This window comes from Rattus rattus, chromosome 1 (assembly GCF_011064425.1).
Source record: "Rattus rattus isolate New Zealand chromosome 1, Rrattus_CSIRO_v1, whole genome shotgun sequence".
In the NCBI taxonomy this organism is placed as follows: Eukaryota; Metazoa; Chordata; class Mammalia; order Rodentia; family Muridae; genus Rattus; species Rattus rattus.
The window spans coordinates 165,709,127-165,725,725 of NC_046154.1; the positions used below are offsets into that span (position 1 = coordinate 165,709,127).

A 16,599-nucleotide genomic window follows, 5' to 3' on the forward strand; every position below is an offset into this window, starting at 1 on the left:
AAGACTGCTGACCCATGACAGTGTCAGGATTTACCCAACTCCCAGGGAACACAGGAACATTTAGGGCTGAAAGGGACTTCAAAGGAGAATTTCCTAACTCCCTCACTTGCTAGTGAAGAAATTGAAGGCCAGACACAGTAAGTGCTTTAGTTAAAGATACATTCTGATATCTTGGTCAGACACAAATTAGGACAGTCCACTATCCTTTTTGTATTTTGCTGGGATTCTCAGAAAATAATTTTAAAAATCCAAAGCAGAGTCGCTGAACTTGCCTTTCCTTTTTAATTGCTCAGGCCTGTGATAACTGAAGATGAGGGAGTAAGGTGACTGCTGAACTCGGTATCACAGATCCCTGCACTGGGACACAGCTGATAGAAGACCACTGCTCCTGAAATAAGGCCGGCAGGTACTCAGATCGGGCATTTACAACATGGGAAACACCCACCACAGCGAGTGTACACCAGCCAGTGACTAAACTCATCTCAGTAGCCGCAGAATGACTGAGTTACACAGCCTTCAGAAAAGAAAAGGGGCAAACACCTTACGGCCTTTTCTTCATTGTGCTATTTGTCCTTTGTAAGTAGCTCTATGGGTAAGGAAGAATCCATATACTAATTTTCAGTCTTTGCTTCTTTCTATCTTTATTTGGATCTAGAAGTGAGCAAATACATTTTAAGAACAACTTACAAACTCAAATTCATAACTGCTAGAAGTACAGTCAGGGAATACTCTCAAAGAACAGATGTTTATAACAGTTTCTAATAAATAACGATTACAACAGCTTTAGTAAAAACAACTCAACTCAAAGGGGCTTTCTTACTGTTACCTTGAAGCCATCGGACTTGCGTGGCGGGTCCGTAGCCCTTCTCATTCTTTGCTGATATTCTGAACACAATGGCAGGTCTGGACGTGTAATCAATGTGTGCATTTGCCAGCTGTCCAGCAGTCACTATGCACGAGGTCTTCAGACCGCAGTAGATCCTCATGAACACGAGTTGGCTGGGATTGTCTTGCACCTGTGCTGTGCGGATAGCCAAGTAAGCTGAGTATTCCAGAATATTTCCAGAGGGTGACGTTGGAGGCTCCCAGGAAAGGTGGATACCTTCAACATTCTAGAAAAGAGGAGGACAGGTGAAGGCTCTCCAGCTCTCTCTAGTATCACCTGTGCCTTTACAAGACAGAGCCTTCCTTTGGTGGCCGCTCACTAGATAGAGCCCTTACTGCTGACACAGCTCTACCTGAACTGGCTTTACACTACACACGCTTCTCACAAACAAAGCAAAGCTTAAATACCCAGGCTTACTGTCCTACCCACCCCCAAAGGGCATTTTCCTTCTTAACCAAGATCAAGGCTTATTATAAAATGTAACCCTGTTTCATATGCTCTAAAATCTAGAACTCTGCAGAATGAACTCTGGGTGATGTAAGCAAGATGATACACACTGACTTCTAGTTCTTCTGTGCTTTGCATATTATAACTCAGCTTTCCATCTGGTACTCAAAAATACCAGGTGTGGCTACCAAAACCAACGTTTAATGTTTAATCCACCTCTTTAGGTATCTTTCATAAGTGCTACTATGAATGTCTCCACACAGAAGACAAGTCATTTGAATCAGCAAGAGTCCAGTCTTGCTGGGCCTGACAGACTACCTTAGAAATGCGGACTGTAGAAGGAGCTCCAGGGAAACCAGGGATACATGTTTTAAATTCACTGAGTTTACTGAAAGGGCCTATTCCACAACCATTGATTGCAGCAACCCTGAATTTATAGACTGTTCCTGGAACAAGGTCCTGTTTCTTAAGCAAACTGTAGTCGGGTACGTCTGCATTTCCTACCTGGAATGGAAACATACAGAAGTCAGAGAAAAGGTGCATTTCCACTTCAGAGCTACAGTCTGTCTCTAGTAAACAACAACGCTCTTTAAGAATGAGTGTATTTTAAGGATCCAGATCCTTCACATATGTCCCTTTACTGCACAGAGAGATACTCTAATGCAGAGCCCATGAAGCCCATGCCTGAAGGAGGGGCTCTTATCCAGAGGAAAGGTGACCTGACTCACAGTATACAGAGAAAGGCAAGGGGATTCTGCACATGGGAGGCAGCAGAGGCAGGGGGGAAAAACGAAAATTAAAAATGAGAACTGTTGGGGTTGGGGATTTAGCTCTGGTAGAGCGCTTGCCTAGGTTCGGTCCCCAGCTCCGAAAAAAAGAACCAAAAAAAAAAAAAAAAATGAGAGCTGTTATCACAATAAACAGAACAAATCTCCAGTCCCCATGTGAACTCATTAACTGGGAAAGAATCCCAGACTTGCTGTCATATAATGGTCCTCCTAGGAGCACTGCCCTTTAAAGACAGACAAGCAAGCTTAGCAGAAAAGGAGTGACTAACGTGTGTGTTTAAAGACTCTATTCAGGACGAGACATAAACGTTAAATGGTGACATCCTCTTGGGTGGCTACTACCTTAGCATCTGTACCCAACTTTGCAGTCCTCCCTTCTGCCCAGCCATCGGGCCTATGCTAGACCCAGTGCCACTGGACCATCACACTGTGTGGAAGCCTGGTCTCAGGGGACACAACTGACCTGCCCAGTTAACACTTAAGAATGACAAAACTAAAAATTCAAACACAGCTGGCAGTGGTGGCACACACCTCTAATCCCAACACGAGGGAGGCAGAAGCAGGCAGATCTGAGTTCAAGGCTAACCTGGTCTACAGAGTTCCAGGATAGCCAGGCCTACACAAAGAAACCGTGTCCTTATATTCTATAAAAATATAAAACAAAACAAAACAAAAACAGAGTAAAAAAAAAAAAAGAAATTCAAATGTCCTTGCTGCAGGTTTTCTTAATTAAGAAAATAAAAATTAAGTTTTGAGAAAAATTAGGCAGTTAACATGCTTTTACATGTGGATGTATCTTTATATGGACACGGATTCAGCTTCAACCAGGAATCTCATTAGCCATAAAAGTGATGTTCGTTTACAAGAATTTTCATTTTTATCAAGAGCTGAAAATACTAACTGTGAAAAAGAGGGCAGAATGCCAAAGGTTCTGTTACAGAAGCTAAACTGATAAGTGACATACAGGCTGGTCTGGGTAGCCCGCATCTGAAATGATCAGGTGCAACAGTATGGGAGACAGTAGCTCTGGCTGTCCTAGAACTATGGAAACCAGGATGACCTCCAACTCACAGACATCTGTTTGCCTCTGCCTCGTGAGAGCTGGGATCAAAGGTGGCTGCCGCCATCACCCAACCTGAAGCAGGCTTTTTTTGTTGTTTTGTTCAAGACAAGGTTTCTCTATGTCACCCTGGCTGTCCCGGAACTCACTTTTCAGACCAGGCTGCCTCCAACTCAAAGATCTGACTGCCTGAGTGCTGGAATTAAAGGCACGCACCAACACTGCCCACCTGAGACATTTTTCAAACCCTTACTTTACCTGACCAGACCAGATCTTTAGGCCTTGGAACCCAGCTCAATTATACTTGTAATCTTAGTAAATGGCTACCTAAGAAGTTTGAGGCTAGCCCAGCTACATGAGACTCTGTCTCAAAAGAGAAAACAAACACCTTAGTTCATGCAGACTAGTTTAAACTGACAGGTGCCATATTTACAAAAGCAAGATGGATATATATATACGGCACTCCCAGTGACACTGTGGGAAGATCCCAACTTCATGCCTTCAAATGACCTCAATGACAGTTACCAAAGCAATCCACTTCCCAGAATCACAATTCACTTGCTGTATATTTAGCTTGCTTTTTCAAGTGTTGGAGTTGTAGCCAAATTCACATACATGCTAGACATGCATTCTGCCACAGTTACATTCTCAGCTCTCAAAATATAGAAAATTTATCAATAGTTACCTTTGACATACTTTGTTTTCCTTTTGGTAGCAAATAAAATTGGCTCACCAAAGCTGTATTGTTTTTAAAAATCCCCACATCACACCATTGCTCTGCTTTCAAAATGGCCACTGGATTTGAAGGTGTCTCTTTCTAATTTCAGAGAAAGGAAAATTTATGAAGACTGCATTGAGCACAGAACTGTCAAGACTTAAGTGATCCCATGCAATGATCTGCAAGTGTGCACATGGATGGACACACACATTACAAGCTCACAGTAAACAGATCTTAGCAGACTAGGTCAGCCGCCAATGGAGAGAGGACGCCCATCTGACAGAGAGTGCAAGGGGTACTCGGCACCAGGAGCTGCTACCGTCAAGCTGGGTAGGTCAGCACGCTTCCTCAGCAGAGACAAGTAAAGATGCCTGCCACCTGTCTGTCCATCAGAGGCCCACAGAAAGTGCAGCCCCTTTAGAGAAATGCTACATCTACTCCAAAGGAGCAGGGAGAAAACTCCATCTCAAACTGCCTCTTCCCTCTAGGTTCACAAAACAAGCGGAGATCCAGTGACCTTTGTATGTGAAATACCTGTGCTTCTCCAAACCTAAAAGGAGAAAAAAGTTCAAAACTAAAACGCAGCTTGAATGTGCTTCAGTATAGACTGAAGTGGGCGTGGAGTAGCAGCTTTACCTTACTTGCTTTACAAACAGACTTTAACCTAAGCCTCCTTCTAGGGTGAGCCGTACATATCCTGGACCTAGTCTTTAAGGCCGCCTTCTTACGAACGGCACGCTGCTTGCAGAAGCTCAAAACCAGTGTGCCCTTCAGTTACCTCTGTCCTAACTAGCTGACAAGTGAGCTAACTGCAAGAGTCTTATGGTCAGGAGCAGCTTTAAACAGGTCACTTGCTAAAGCTGTAAAAACTCTTCAGCAGCGCTGAGAAGGCGCCTGACTCACACTGAAATAACAGACACAACTGTGGCTGATGAACCACAGTCAGATTCAGAAGAAACATCTTTCCATTTACTAATCCTTCCCTGAGAAGAGTCTACAAACACAGACTAACATGCTGGAAAGGTGAACACGGATGAAGGAAGATATAGGACTAAAATCCCCCAAACAAAAAAAAACTACAGCAATTCTGAATGACTCAGAAACCCTAACACCGGAATGTATGTATGATCCTCATATTTATATAAAAAGGCAATCCTCTGCAAGCATTTAAATTTGAGGATATGCAGGTCCATTACGGCCATCCATAAAACAACTCGATGTCAGAGTTCTGAGCTGGCCTGCACGTACACCCATCAGTTATTGCCAAGTTCTGCTGTGCGGCTAGGAAGCAGCTACCCAAGCATGTCTGTTCCAGGGCAAGTCCCACCTTCCAGCCATTAATGTCATTTACACTGACAGACATGTGCGTGCTCACTTAAAATAAACCAGAGAGGGGTTAGGATTTAGCTCAGCGGTGAGCGCTTGCCTAGGGAAGCGCAAGGCCCTGGGTTCGGTCCCCAGCTCCGAAAAAAAAGAACCAAAAAAAAAAAAAAAAAAAAAAAAAACCAGAGAAAGCACGGAGAGGAACACCAAAGCTATCTGTGGCCTCACTTCCCACGGAGTGACCTAGCAGTTGAGGGTACATGTGAGCTGGTACACTGAGAATATGAACATGTGTACTAAGTACATTTTTACATCAAAACTGGGGCCCCAAATATACATTATTATTGTATCAATCTTTTTCAATAAACATGAAATTTACTACTCTCCCATCTGCTTCTAAATTTATATCAATTCCTTACTACATGAAACCTGAGACCATTTTCATTTAAACACACATTCCCATTTACAACATGTATGGCCACCAGGTCATAAACTTACAGAAAATGGTGTTGCTGCAGCATGTGCCTCTACACGGCTGATCTTAGTTGCAGGCAGAGCACATATTTCGTCAACTGAAAATCAAACCACCAGTTAACCATTAAATAATCACTCAGACATATTAAAACAGTTAAAACAGAGCATTAAATGACACCAAACTCTTCAACATATTCTGTATTATGTCTATTTACCATGATAAAAATGACCAAAAACCCTGGGCAGTTGTGGAAATATCTCAGTCATTTCAACCCCAGAACCCATGGAAAAAACCTGGGCATAGTTCCCAGTGCTGGGGAGGCAGAGAAAGGCAGATCTCTGAGGCTTCTTTCTCCTGTCCTAAGTGTGCTTGTGATCTTGTCTATTTTCTGCCTTCTCCCCACTGTGGAGGATACACAGTGGTGCCCACACATTTCTGTTTAAATCCTGTCTCTTCCTAGGATTATAGCCACTCATCTGACAACACTGCAGACTTTCTCTTAGGCATTAAGTATGTTTCTATGATGCTGAAAGAAAACGGGCAGGGTTCATGCCGCATGAACTTCTTCACTGGTAAAAATACATACACAGAGTTTCACACTGTGCTGCCCACTGTAAAGAAAGAGACAAAACCCCCAAGCCTCCTCCAATACTTACCTAAGCCAAGGGCCCTTTTCTCACTCTCTTGGCTGGGTTCCTTCTACAGTGATGTTTTCTACCTGGTGTTCTTAGACAGATCTTCCCTCTGCCACCAGCACCCACCCTGTGCTGTAAACACTCGTCACCACTCACTCACCAGTCAAGCCTGTACGACCCGGGCTATTGGGACTCTAGCAGTGCACATGTCAACAAGGGCTCTGCTCTTGGGGAACTTACATTTCAGATCATTTCTACATCTGTACTTATGAACAAGAATGCTTCCTAGACTCCAGATCTATATGTCAAGTTAGCCAATATATTCCTCAAGTATTTCAGTCAAGTTCAGAGTTGAATGCTCTTCCTGAGGTGTTCTCACTCTTCTCGTCCCATCTTGATGATGCTCAGGGTCCGTTCTGAGGTCTATTAACTCATCTGCCTCTCCTAACTGACTGGCTGCAGAGTCTAGCCACTGGACCTTTCTACATGCTAAGGGCAGAGCGAGAGCCTCTTTACTTTTTTTTTTCTGTCCTACCCACTGTGCTGTCTTTACCTTATCTGTCTGACAGTCCTAAAAGAACTCCTAACCGCTCTTCCAATTACTTTCTCAACCATCCCTCCATCTAGTAAAGCCAGAGGGGTCTCTCAAGCCGAGCACGCATGCAGTCTGAACACTCCTTCACTCCTGGAGGCACACAGCGGTGGCTCTTACAGTGTGTAAAGAATGTCACATTCCTTGTAACCTGACTGAACAGCCAGGCCTTGACAGTGTTTGTGGTGTGCCAGGCACTGTGGGACAAGCTTGGCTTCACCATTTGCTTAAAACCAATTTTACTGAAATTGGGAGGCTCAGGCTCAAGTGTGTTCTCAGCATATAAACTTCTCTGTACAGCAGAAACTTACAAATGAAAAATTTTAAACTGGAAGTTCAGAAGTAAGCTTGCCTATACCGAACAATCCCTTTACACTAAGAAAGCCAGTAACCCTGTCAGGTATAGAGGACCGTGTCTATAATCCCAGTTCTGGGAAGGGTGAAGCAGGAGAATCACTAGGAGCTTGAGGCCAGGTAGCCTGGGAAACATCTAAGTTCTAAGCCAGCCTAGGAATCAGTGAGTCAGTCTCAAAAAGGTAAAATCCAAACAAGCAAAGTGGAGACTCAGGAGCGTGCGCCTCTTGCATCAGTAATGAAATGAGAAAAGAATACAAATAATGTTCTACAGTATGCTTATCTACTGTAGATGCAAAATAGAAATAAAACGAATGTCTATCCTGTAGTATTTGACTCCCTGACAATTAGATTTAAAACAGCTATTGCAATGTCTTAAAATTAAAAAGCTACTTTGTATTCCAAGGATAAGCCAGTATTAATAAAATAATTTGAGATGGTGACATCACAAACAATCCTTGATGTATCTCAGTGGCATCTGAATATTCAAATAGAGCTAAGCATGGTGAATCACAACAGTTTTAGACTGAGGCAGGAGGATTGCCACAAGTTTAGGTTGGCTTAGGCTACAATAGAGTTCGGTCAGCAAGGACTACAAAGTAAGATCCTGTTCAAAACACCAAACATAAGAAAGAAAACAAAATACAACAGAATATTCAAATAAAAAAAATCACCAAATTGTAAGCCTCCATATGAATGCAATTCCCACAACTGAATTTCCTTAACTCAGACACTTGCTACAGCACTATTTACTCAAAGACCACACACAAGCACAGATCTCAGCACTTTAGAAATAGCAGTAAAATAAACAAATAACCTCATATCGATAAAAAGTGACCAGAAAACAAGCACAGGGGCGAACACAGTAACCACACTGGTCAGCCTCAGTGCCACCAAACATTCTCCTAACTGAAATTTCATATTTATAATGTGTGAACTTGTCAACTGTGTTCACTCTGAGGAAAATTCTCCAAACCATGTAACATAAGTACTCGCCTTTAATCCCAGCATTCAAGAGGCAGAGGCAGATGGATCTCTGTTAGGTCAAGCCAAGACTATACAATAAGACACACTCAAAACACACACACACACACACATACACACGCGCGCGCGCACACTCTGGATGGTGGCTGCATATCCTTAATGGCAGCACTCAGGAGACAGATGCAGGGCAATCTCCAAGTTCAAGGCCAGGGCTGCACAGAGAAACCTGTCATGAAAAACCAAACGCCTACACTCCCTACCAAAACAGTGTAATGCTACTTTTTCAGTAACGCTGGAATTTATAAGGCTTTACTTTGCATTAAGACGTGACTGTACCTTCGCTCTTCCACAGCATGTCCGCCATACAGCTGTTGTTGTTGGACGCGTTAGGCGCCAATGGCGAGTGCAAAGCAGCACTGGAGTCTGCTGCTCTTGAGTCTGGTTTGCTCTTCAGTGACATTCCTCTTGCAGCCACAGCCGTGTGTTCAGGTTTTGTACAGTTTGCTGGATCACTAACCTACAGGAAACAGAACAGTGCATCATAGCAAGCGATGCAAGTGAGAGCGAAGTCACATAGAAAACAGCAAGCAGTCACAAGTCCACTTGGGCAAGCAAGTTCACCTACAGGGAGTGGGGGTGAGCCAGGGCAGGAAGCTCCAGGGCTCTAGGCTAGCCTAGGCTAGAAATAAGCTTCTCAAAACAACAACAGGAACTAAAACTTACCAAAACATAAAACATTTAAAATTATATCACTAATTTTTATAGACTCATTCTTGAAAACTACTAGTTTTAAGAGATTTTTTTTTCCACTTAATCTCCATGCTCCAAAGACTGTAGTTTTAGTTTAGCATGTTTAGTTTTTACATGGTGGCTAGTATTACAAATAAATACTCATGTAACACAGGTGAGGCCATGGACTGCTGCACTTAACATTGTTATTAACAATGTGCTAACTGTGTGTGTGTGAGGGTGTGCAGGTGTAGTCAAAGGACAACTGTGTGGAGTGAGTGTTCTGCTTTTTATGTGGGTTCCAGGGATTGAACTCTGGTGGTCTGGCTTGCATAGTGAAAAATTTCAACAAAGGAATTATTCTGTATGAACGAGTTATATATAAAAACTCAATATGCTAATATCAGTATTAATTACTATTGAATATTTGATCAGAAACCTTAATGTTAAGACTGGCTCTATAGACATTTAATTCTGGTTACTTGAGAGGCTGAGGCAGAGGAGATGGGGTGGGGGGAGCGGAAGAGACAGATTTTATTAGTGACATTTAATTTACCCTCCTAAACATACTATAATAAATACTTTTAAACTTTATGGCAATTCAATTTATCGATGACATCATCCATTATATAGCCATGTGATCATAAAGATGACTTGCCTTCCTTCAAACACTCCAATGTTGCTCCTGTTTTACATGTGTGTGTGTTTGTGTGTGCGTGTGCATTAATAGTCACTGAGCCATGTTGCTAGCCTCTAGATATTCAATTTCTCTTTAAATTGCTGCTTAAGTTTTTACAAAAGCCTTACATGAATTTCAGCTCATGAAGGAGTTAGGGTAGGATTTCCAACAATGTATGGACTGACCCCGAATTTACTTCTGCCATTTTGTCCACATATTTATGTGAAGTGGCATTCTCAGTACGTATAATCATAATATCAAAATAGCCATTAAACTTCAAAAACATTGAGGATGTTCTAAATCCTCCAGGATGAAGTATTCAGCAAGACTCAGGTATGTAAGAACTGACAAGGCATAACTAACCATCTCATCAGCATGCAAACTTGCTTTTATCTCTAATGATGGTAAACTATCTGCATACCAAATAATTACTTGTAAAGCAATTTCTCAGGATGGGGAGATTACTCATTTGATAAAATACTTTCAGCACAAATTTAAGCACCTGAGTTCAGGTGCCCAGGACCTAAACAAAAGTTCGTGTGAAAACGCCGTATGAGGTGGAGCATCCCCCAGCCCCACCCAGTGTGGGGAGTAGAGGCAGGAGGATGGGTTCCTGCAGCTTGTTGGCCAGCCAGTATGGCTGAGTGCACGAGACTTAGGTTCATTGAGACCCTGTCTTAGAAAGACACCTGATGCTGGCCTCTGCCTTCCATGTATCCCTGAACACACATGTTCACTTGCATGTACACTCCACGCACTTTAACTATCATTAGCAGATACTTCATTTGTATACTTATTTTATATTGGATACTGTATCATACAAATTTTTCTTAGTTAAAAAAAGGGGGTTGGGGATTTAGCTCAGTGGTAGAGCGCTTGCCTAGCAAGCACAAGGCCCTGGGTTTGGTCCCCAGCTCCAAAAAAAAAAAAAAAAAAAAAAAAAAGGAGACTATGTGTTGAACAGGCTTAGGAGACCCTGAACATGAGCATGAAGAAAGGCTCCAGAAGACAAAAAAATAATAATAATTGCTGGAATCTGAATATAAATTAATTATAGGAAAAAATAAGAAAATGAAAAGGCAGCTAAAGCCGGAAAAGCTAAACTGTATGTGAAGGCACATACCAACAACACACTACATGGCTCATCTACAAACAAGCTCTCATCATGATACAGGCGTCAAGTCAACCCAACTACAGAGATTCAAGGTTGCAGGAGAGGGACACGGAGAGAGATATCACCAAGTCTTCACCTTCTGTTATTTTTTTCTGTATGTGTGAGTATGTTTGTGCATGTGAACATGTCTGCACATGTGTATGGAAACCAGAGGAAGCCTGGGCTGTACTTCCTCAAGAAGGCTGTCCATGCTGTTAGAGACAGGGTCTCACTCTGCAGCCCTAGCTGTCCTGGAACTCACTATGTGGACTGGGCTGACCTTGAACTCACAGAGATCCACCTGCCTATGCTTCCTGAATGCTGAGATTAAAGGTGTGGTACCACACCCAACTATGACTTCATTTAGGAGGGCACAGTTAGATACTAAAAGAAAGCTAGAGTGGCTTAAAGGAGTCTTTTTTTTTTTTTTTTTTTAAGCAAGATCCAAGAGCAGGAGGACAACAGTACTTTACGGTACACACAGACACACATAACATATAATATTCATGATACCTTTATATACATAGTTTGTCTACTGAAACAGGCTCCTCACAAACTGAATGGACAAAACCTGTAAGACCTCGTTCCTGGACAACTACGGTATTGATTCACACCCTCAGTCCTCAGAACAGGATACACCTCATCCCTTCCTGTGATCCAGCGGTACCCACAGCAGTTTACCAAGAGAAATTGATGGACTTTACTAAGCTGAGCCATTATCTGATCCAAATGCTTACCATGACGGCTTCAGAAAGAACAAGCAAACTTGCCATTGTTCATTTAGCTACGGATATTCTTTGGTAAATGAAATATAAACTATGAAAGTATACTTAAAGGATGTTTTATAGATTCAGAATATATTGTGACATCCTGGAATGTCACAATATAAACTCATGAAAAGGCTTCTGTCATAAGAAGCCTGTGAACTGTTCTTCCCTTTTATTTCTGTGGGGCTAGAGAAAGAATCCGGGGTCTCATGTATGCTGCCAAGCACTCTTAACACTGAGCCGCACCCCCAGCCCTGTGAGAACAGGGCTGCCTGGACAGCTCAGAGATGATTCTCATATAAAGCCAGGAGTAATCACTTATTCAGAGTAATATACAGAAAAATCTCAGTAAAAACTGGGAGTACCGCCGTAAACATGCATTTGTCATCGCGGAAGCTTCAACTTACACTGTTATGAAGGATGCTATTACTGCCTTGTCTGTGAGGGTCCGTCCTGCCTCCTGTGGGATGAGAAAGTTCACACTGATGTGCTCTTCGTTAGCATCCACAGACTATGTTGTGAATAGTTGTAAATATGCATGTTAAAGATTAACATATCATCTTTACTCAAGTTCAGCTGTTTCTTTTTTTTTTTTTTTTTTGTTCGGTGCTGGTGACTGATCCCAGGGCCTTGCGCTTGCTAGGCAAGCGCTCTACCACTGAGCTAAATCCCCAACCCCAAGTTCAGCTGTTTCTTAATAGTTTACTTAACAGTTGCTGAAATCCTTCCTGAAGACTGTAACAAGTTTAATTACTTTCCAAGGGTCTGTTCACTTAAAAATACTTCCAAAAAAAAAAACAGTAAAGTACTTCTGAAAGCTAATTAAAAACACTTCTGGAACTCAAGTACTATCAGTTTTAAAGTGGACTAGAATGAACTCTATGTACCCCTCTGAGTTCTACTACAACAACCAGTACAACAGTCAAGTTTCAAAGAGCTGGCTTACCAGGCGTGTACCAGGACAGGCTAAAATTCATGCATCATCCTGAACCAAGCATAACCACAAGATTATGTGGTGGGTTTAAAAGCGCGTGAGTAGAATGCATTCCTCACGCATGACACTTATTTTACCTAGCGTATTTGGTGCTGCTGAAGCATCAGGCAATGCAGCTTGGTGCGTCAGGTCAGTGTTCAACTGCAGAAGATAGCCCTCGACCGTAGGCACTTCATCCCACTTGACATGGAAGGAGTTGGTAGTAGCTTTGATTAACTGGACTTGTGATGGTGCTGGAGGTTTCTCTAAAGAAAAATATCCACATAACCCTTTAGTTTCAAATGCATCAATAACTTGCCAATAGTTCTGCTGTACAGAAGCTTTGAGAGCTCCAGCAATGAGCACTACGTCGGTTACTGAATAGACTTAAATGACGCCAGTCAGTGAGATCACAGTGCTATACAGCTCTGATTTTATTCAGATTCTCATACAAATAAACAACCCAATCCCAAACTACCTGAGTAATTAGGCTCAGGATGAAAACATGTTTAATCCTAGAAACCTGAAGGTCTATCCTGAACATGACTAATCTTGTCTAAAAGGCTTAGGGGGTGTAACTGAGTATTATACTATTGCTTTGCTATTTTAGCTTTAGAATTTTTTTAATTTAAAGAACTGATTTTCAACCAACAGCATACGTGCCAGAAATGAAAAATGACTTGGATATACTTTAGAAAAATATGAAGTTTTCATACTCCTTTAACAAAATCAGTATTGCCCAAAGCATATAACCTTGGTGTAAAATATTGCTAACGTTTCCACAATGAGTAACGGATCTTTCAGATCTAAGATTATATATACAATATCCTATTGTCTATGTACACGTAGGGCATGAGTGAACTTCACAATGGATAGGAAGTATGCTCCCGGCTTTCTGTAGTTAGCTAAGAAAATTCATCTTTGTGATTTGAGGTCTACAAGCCTGTAGCTCAGCAGGCCCATTATCTACTTTATAACAATATGACCTTTTAGAAATATTTTCATCATTATTTTATGTTTATGGGTGTTCTGCCTTCATGTATATCTGGGCACCATGTGCATGCCTGGTGCACAGGGAACTGAAGTTACAGCTGCTGTGAGGTTCCGTGGACCTCAACCATGGACAGCTCCCGCTCCAGGGGTCAGCTGTCTCTGGCTTCTGTAGGCACCTGCACTCACTTGCGCTTACTAAACTTCAGACCACAGACCTACAAATAATAATAATAATAATAATAATAATAATAATAATAATAATAATAATAATAATAAACCTTCTTTAACAAAGAAAGAATGGTGGCGCACACCTAAGGCAGGAGGATGGCAAATCTGAGGCCTCCTGGGTTATAATGGAAGACTTTTTTTTTTTTTTTTTTTTTGGTTTTTTTTTTTGGAGCTGGGGATCGAACCCAGGGCCTGCGCCTTCCTAGGCAAGCGCTGTACCACTGAGCTAAATCCCCAACCCCTGGAAGACTCTTTCTAATAAACAAGCCACCCACATCATAAGATTTAAAAATGGCAGGAACTGAAAAAAAGGAATTCCAAAAACTTCTAGAGACAAGGGAGTAAAAAAGGTCATCAGGCTAAAATGGGACTGGAGGAATGGCTCAACGGTTAAGAGCACTAGCTACTCTTCCTGAAGTCCCAGGTTCAATTCCCAGCACCAACATGGCAGCTCATAACTGTAACTCCAGTTCCAGGAGATCCAACACTCTCACATAGACGTACATAAAGGCAAAACACCAATGTACATAAAATAAATAAAGCTTAAAAAAAAAAAAAAGAACCAAACCTGAAACCTGAGAAAATGCCAGAGGAAAATGTAGGGAAGACACCTCAAGCCACAGGTATAGGTAAGACTTTTAAAATAGGAGTCCAGTCACTCAGGAAATAAAGCAATTATCAACAAATGGGACAGCATGGAATTAATTTCTGCAAGGGAAAGTGTTGATTGAGTAATGAGGTTGTCTACAGAGCAGGAGAAAGCCTTTGTCATCTGTAATGGATTGTTATCTAGAAAGTACAAAGAACTTTAAAGTCTAGTAGCAAGAAAACAAACCACCAATTAAAAAGTGAGCTGAGCAGCAGGGAATTTCTGAGAGGAAATACCATGGCTAATAACCATGTTGAAGTGTGTTTGACATCCTTGGCCATCACGGAAATGCAAATGAAAACTACGACTCAGTCTCACTGCTGTCAGAATGGTTCTCACTATGGAAAGAAAACTCACTGCTGCCGAGGGTGTGAACTGGTGCCTCCACTATGAACACCACTGGGGATTCTCGAAAGGCTAAGACAGAGCTCCTCCTTGATCTAGCTACTTCACGTCTGGACATCTCCCGAAGGCCTTTACATCCTCTGCAGACACTTCCTCACCTGTGTCTACGGCTGCTCTATTCACGTCAAAGAAATGCCGTAACTAAATGTCTGGCAAAAGGTGAACGAGTGGGGCTGGGGATTTAGCTCAGTGGTAGAGCGCTTACCTAGGAAGCGCAAGGCCCTGGGTTCGGTCCCCAGCTCCGAAAAAAAGAACCAAAAAAAAAAAAAAAAAGGTGAACGAGTGGTACATACACACAAAGACAAATAGAATTATAGTTGGAAAAAATAATAGTACTGGTCCACACCTTAAATCCCAGCACTCGGGAGGCAGAGGCAGGTGGATCTCTGACTTCAAGGCCAGCCTGCTCAACAGAGTGAGTTCCAGGCCAGCTAGCACTACTCGGAAAAACCCTGTCTCAAAAAAACCAGCTCCCTGCCCGGCTAAAAAAAACCAAACCAAACCAAAACAAACAAAAATAAAAATCAAAATGGATGGAACTGGAAACTATAAATGAGGTAGGAAGGCTTAGGAAGATAAGCACATGCCCTCTCCGAGTCTCAGCCTTTGAGCTCTGCAGTACTAAATAGATCTGTGCAGGAATGAAGAAAGGGACCTGTGTGTGAGAGGGAGAAAAGATTCTGTCATTGTTTCATGAGTGTGGTGTGGTGTGTGTGTGTGTGTGTGTGTGTGTGTGTGTGTGTGACAACAATGAATAGGGGCATTTTTCTTAATTAGTGCTCAACACGGGAGGGCGCAGCCATTGTGGAGGTGCCATCCCTGGGCTGGTGGTCCTAGATCTATTAGAAAGCGAGCCAGTGAGCAGCACCCTCCATGGCCTCTGCATCGGCTCCTGCCCTTCAGGGTCCCGCCCTGACCTCCTTTAATGATGAGTATCAATACTGAAGTGCAAGCCAAATAAAGCCTTTCATTGCCAAGTTGATTTGGTTGTGGTGTTTCATCACAGTAAAAGAAACCCCAACTAGATAAATAGTAAATATGTAAATCTCAATTTAAATGACAAATCAGTAAATTGGATTTTCTGTATTTCTTTCTTTGCTACCATGCTGTTTTAATGAGAACATCTAGTCTCGTTTAGTTGCTCTGTTCATTGTTTTTCCCGACATTAAATAATCAACTTTTTATAAATAAAAGCACTACATAAATCAAGTATGTTGTTCGCACACTTTAATGCCAAAACTAGGGAGGTGGAGAGACAAGACTCGCAAGTTTATCATTGGCCATATAGTGAGTTCAAGGCCAGCTGGGATACATAAGACTCTGTCTCAGAAAATCTTTAGGAGAGGAGTGAGCCCCATGTGCACATGAGCACAGATACGAAGCTCAGAAGAAGGTGCCCAGTGCCCTGGGGATGGAGTTACACACAACTGCCTCATGGGGAGGCTAGGAAGGGAACTGGAGTCCTCTGCAAGAACAGAATGAGCTCTTAACTGCTGAGCCACCTCTCCAGCCCCACATAAGGTAACCCTTATTAATTGGAATAAATTATCAGAATAAATTATCCTCACAGTAAAAGGAATAAATTATCTTTTAAAGTAAAATACCTCTCCATAAAAAGTGCTTTTAAAAAGCTATAGTGAGTCAAACTGGTGAGTGGCTAACTGCCTTCTGAAACAAAGCCCAGCAAAGGATGACTCAGATTTCAACAACACAACTAAAGTTACTAGGGATGGCTCAGTGGGGAAGAGCAAGCGCTGGCTG

The 16,599-nt window shown here is 42.2% G+C and overlaps 1 protein-coding gene across 1 annotated transcript in view; it reads right to left on the reverse strand.

Annotated features, from left to right (window-relative positions):
• Window positions 1–615: 615 nt before the first annotated feature.
• Hcfc2 (host cell factor C2) overlaps window positions 616–16,599 on the reverse strand; it is a 29,041-nt gene continuing 13,057 nt past the window's right edge. The window contains exons 8-14 of the mRNA XM_032910698.1: window positions 12,662–12,829; window positions 11,998–12,050; window positions 8,599–8,779; window positions 5,721–5,794; window positions 3,867–3,998; window positions 1,652–1,837; window positions 616–1,112 (exon numbers count right to left, since the gene is read on the reverse strand). Coding sequence (XP_032766589.1) covers window positions 798–1,112; window positions 1,652–1,837; window positions 3,867–3,998; window positions 5,721–5,794; window positions 8,599–8,779; window positions 11,998–12,050; window positions 12,662–12,829 — 1,109 coding nt within the window. The 3' untranslated portion in view covers window positions 616–797. The remainder of the gene's footprint in view (window positions 1,113–1,651; window positions 1,838–3,866; window positions 3,999–5,720; window positions 5,795–8,598; window positions 8,780–11,997; window positions 12,051–12,661; window positions 12,830–16,599) is intronic.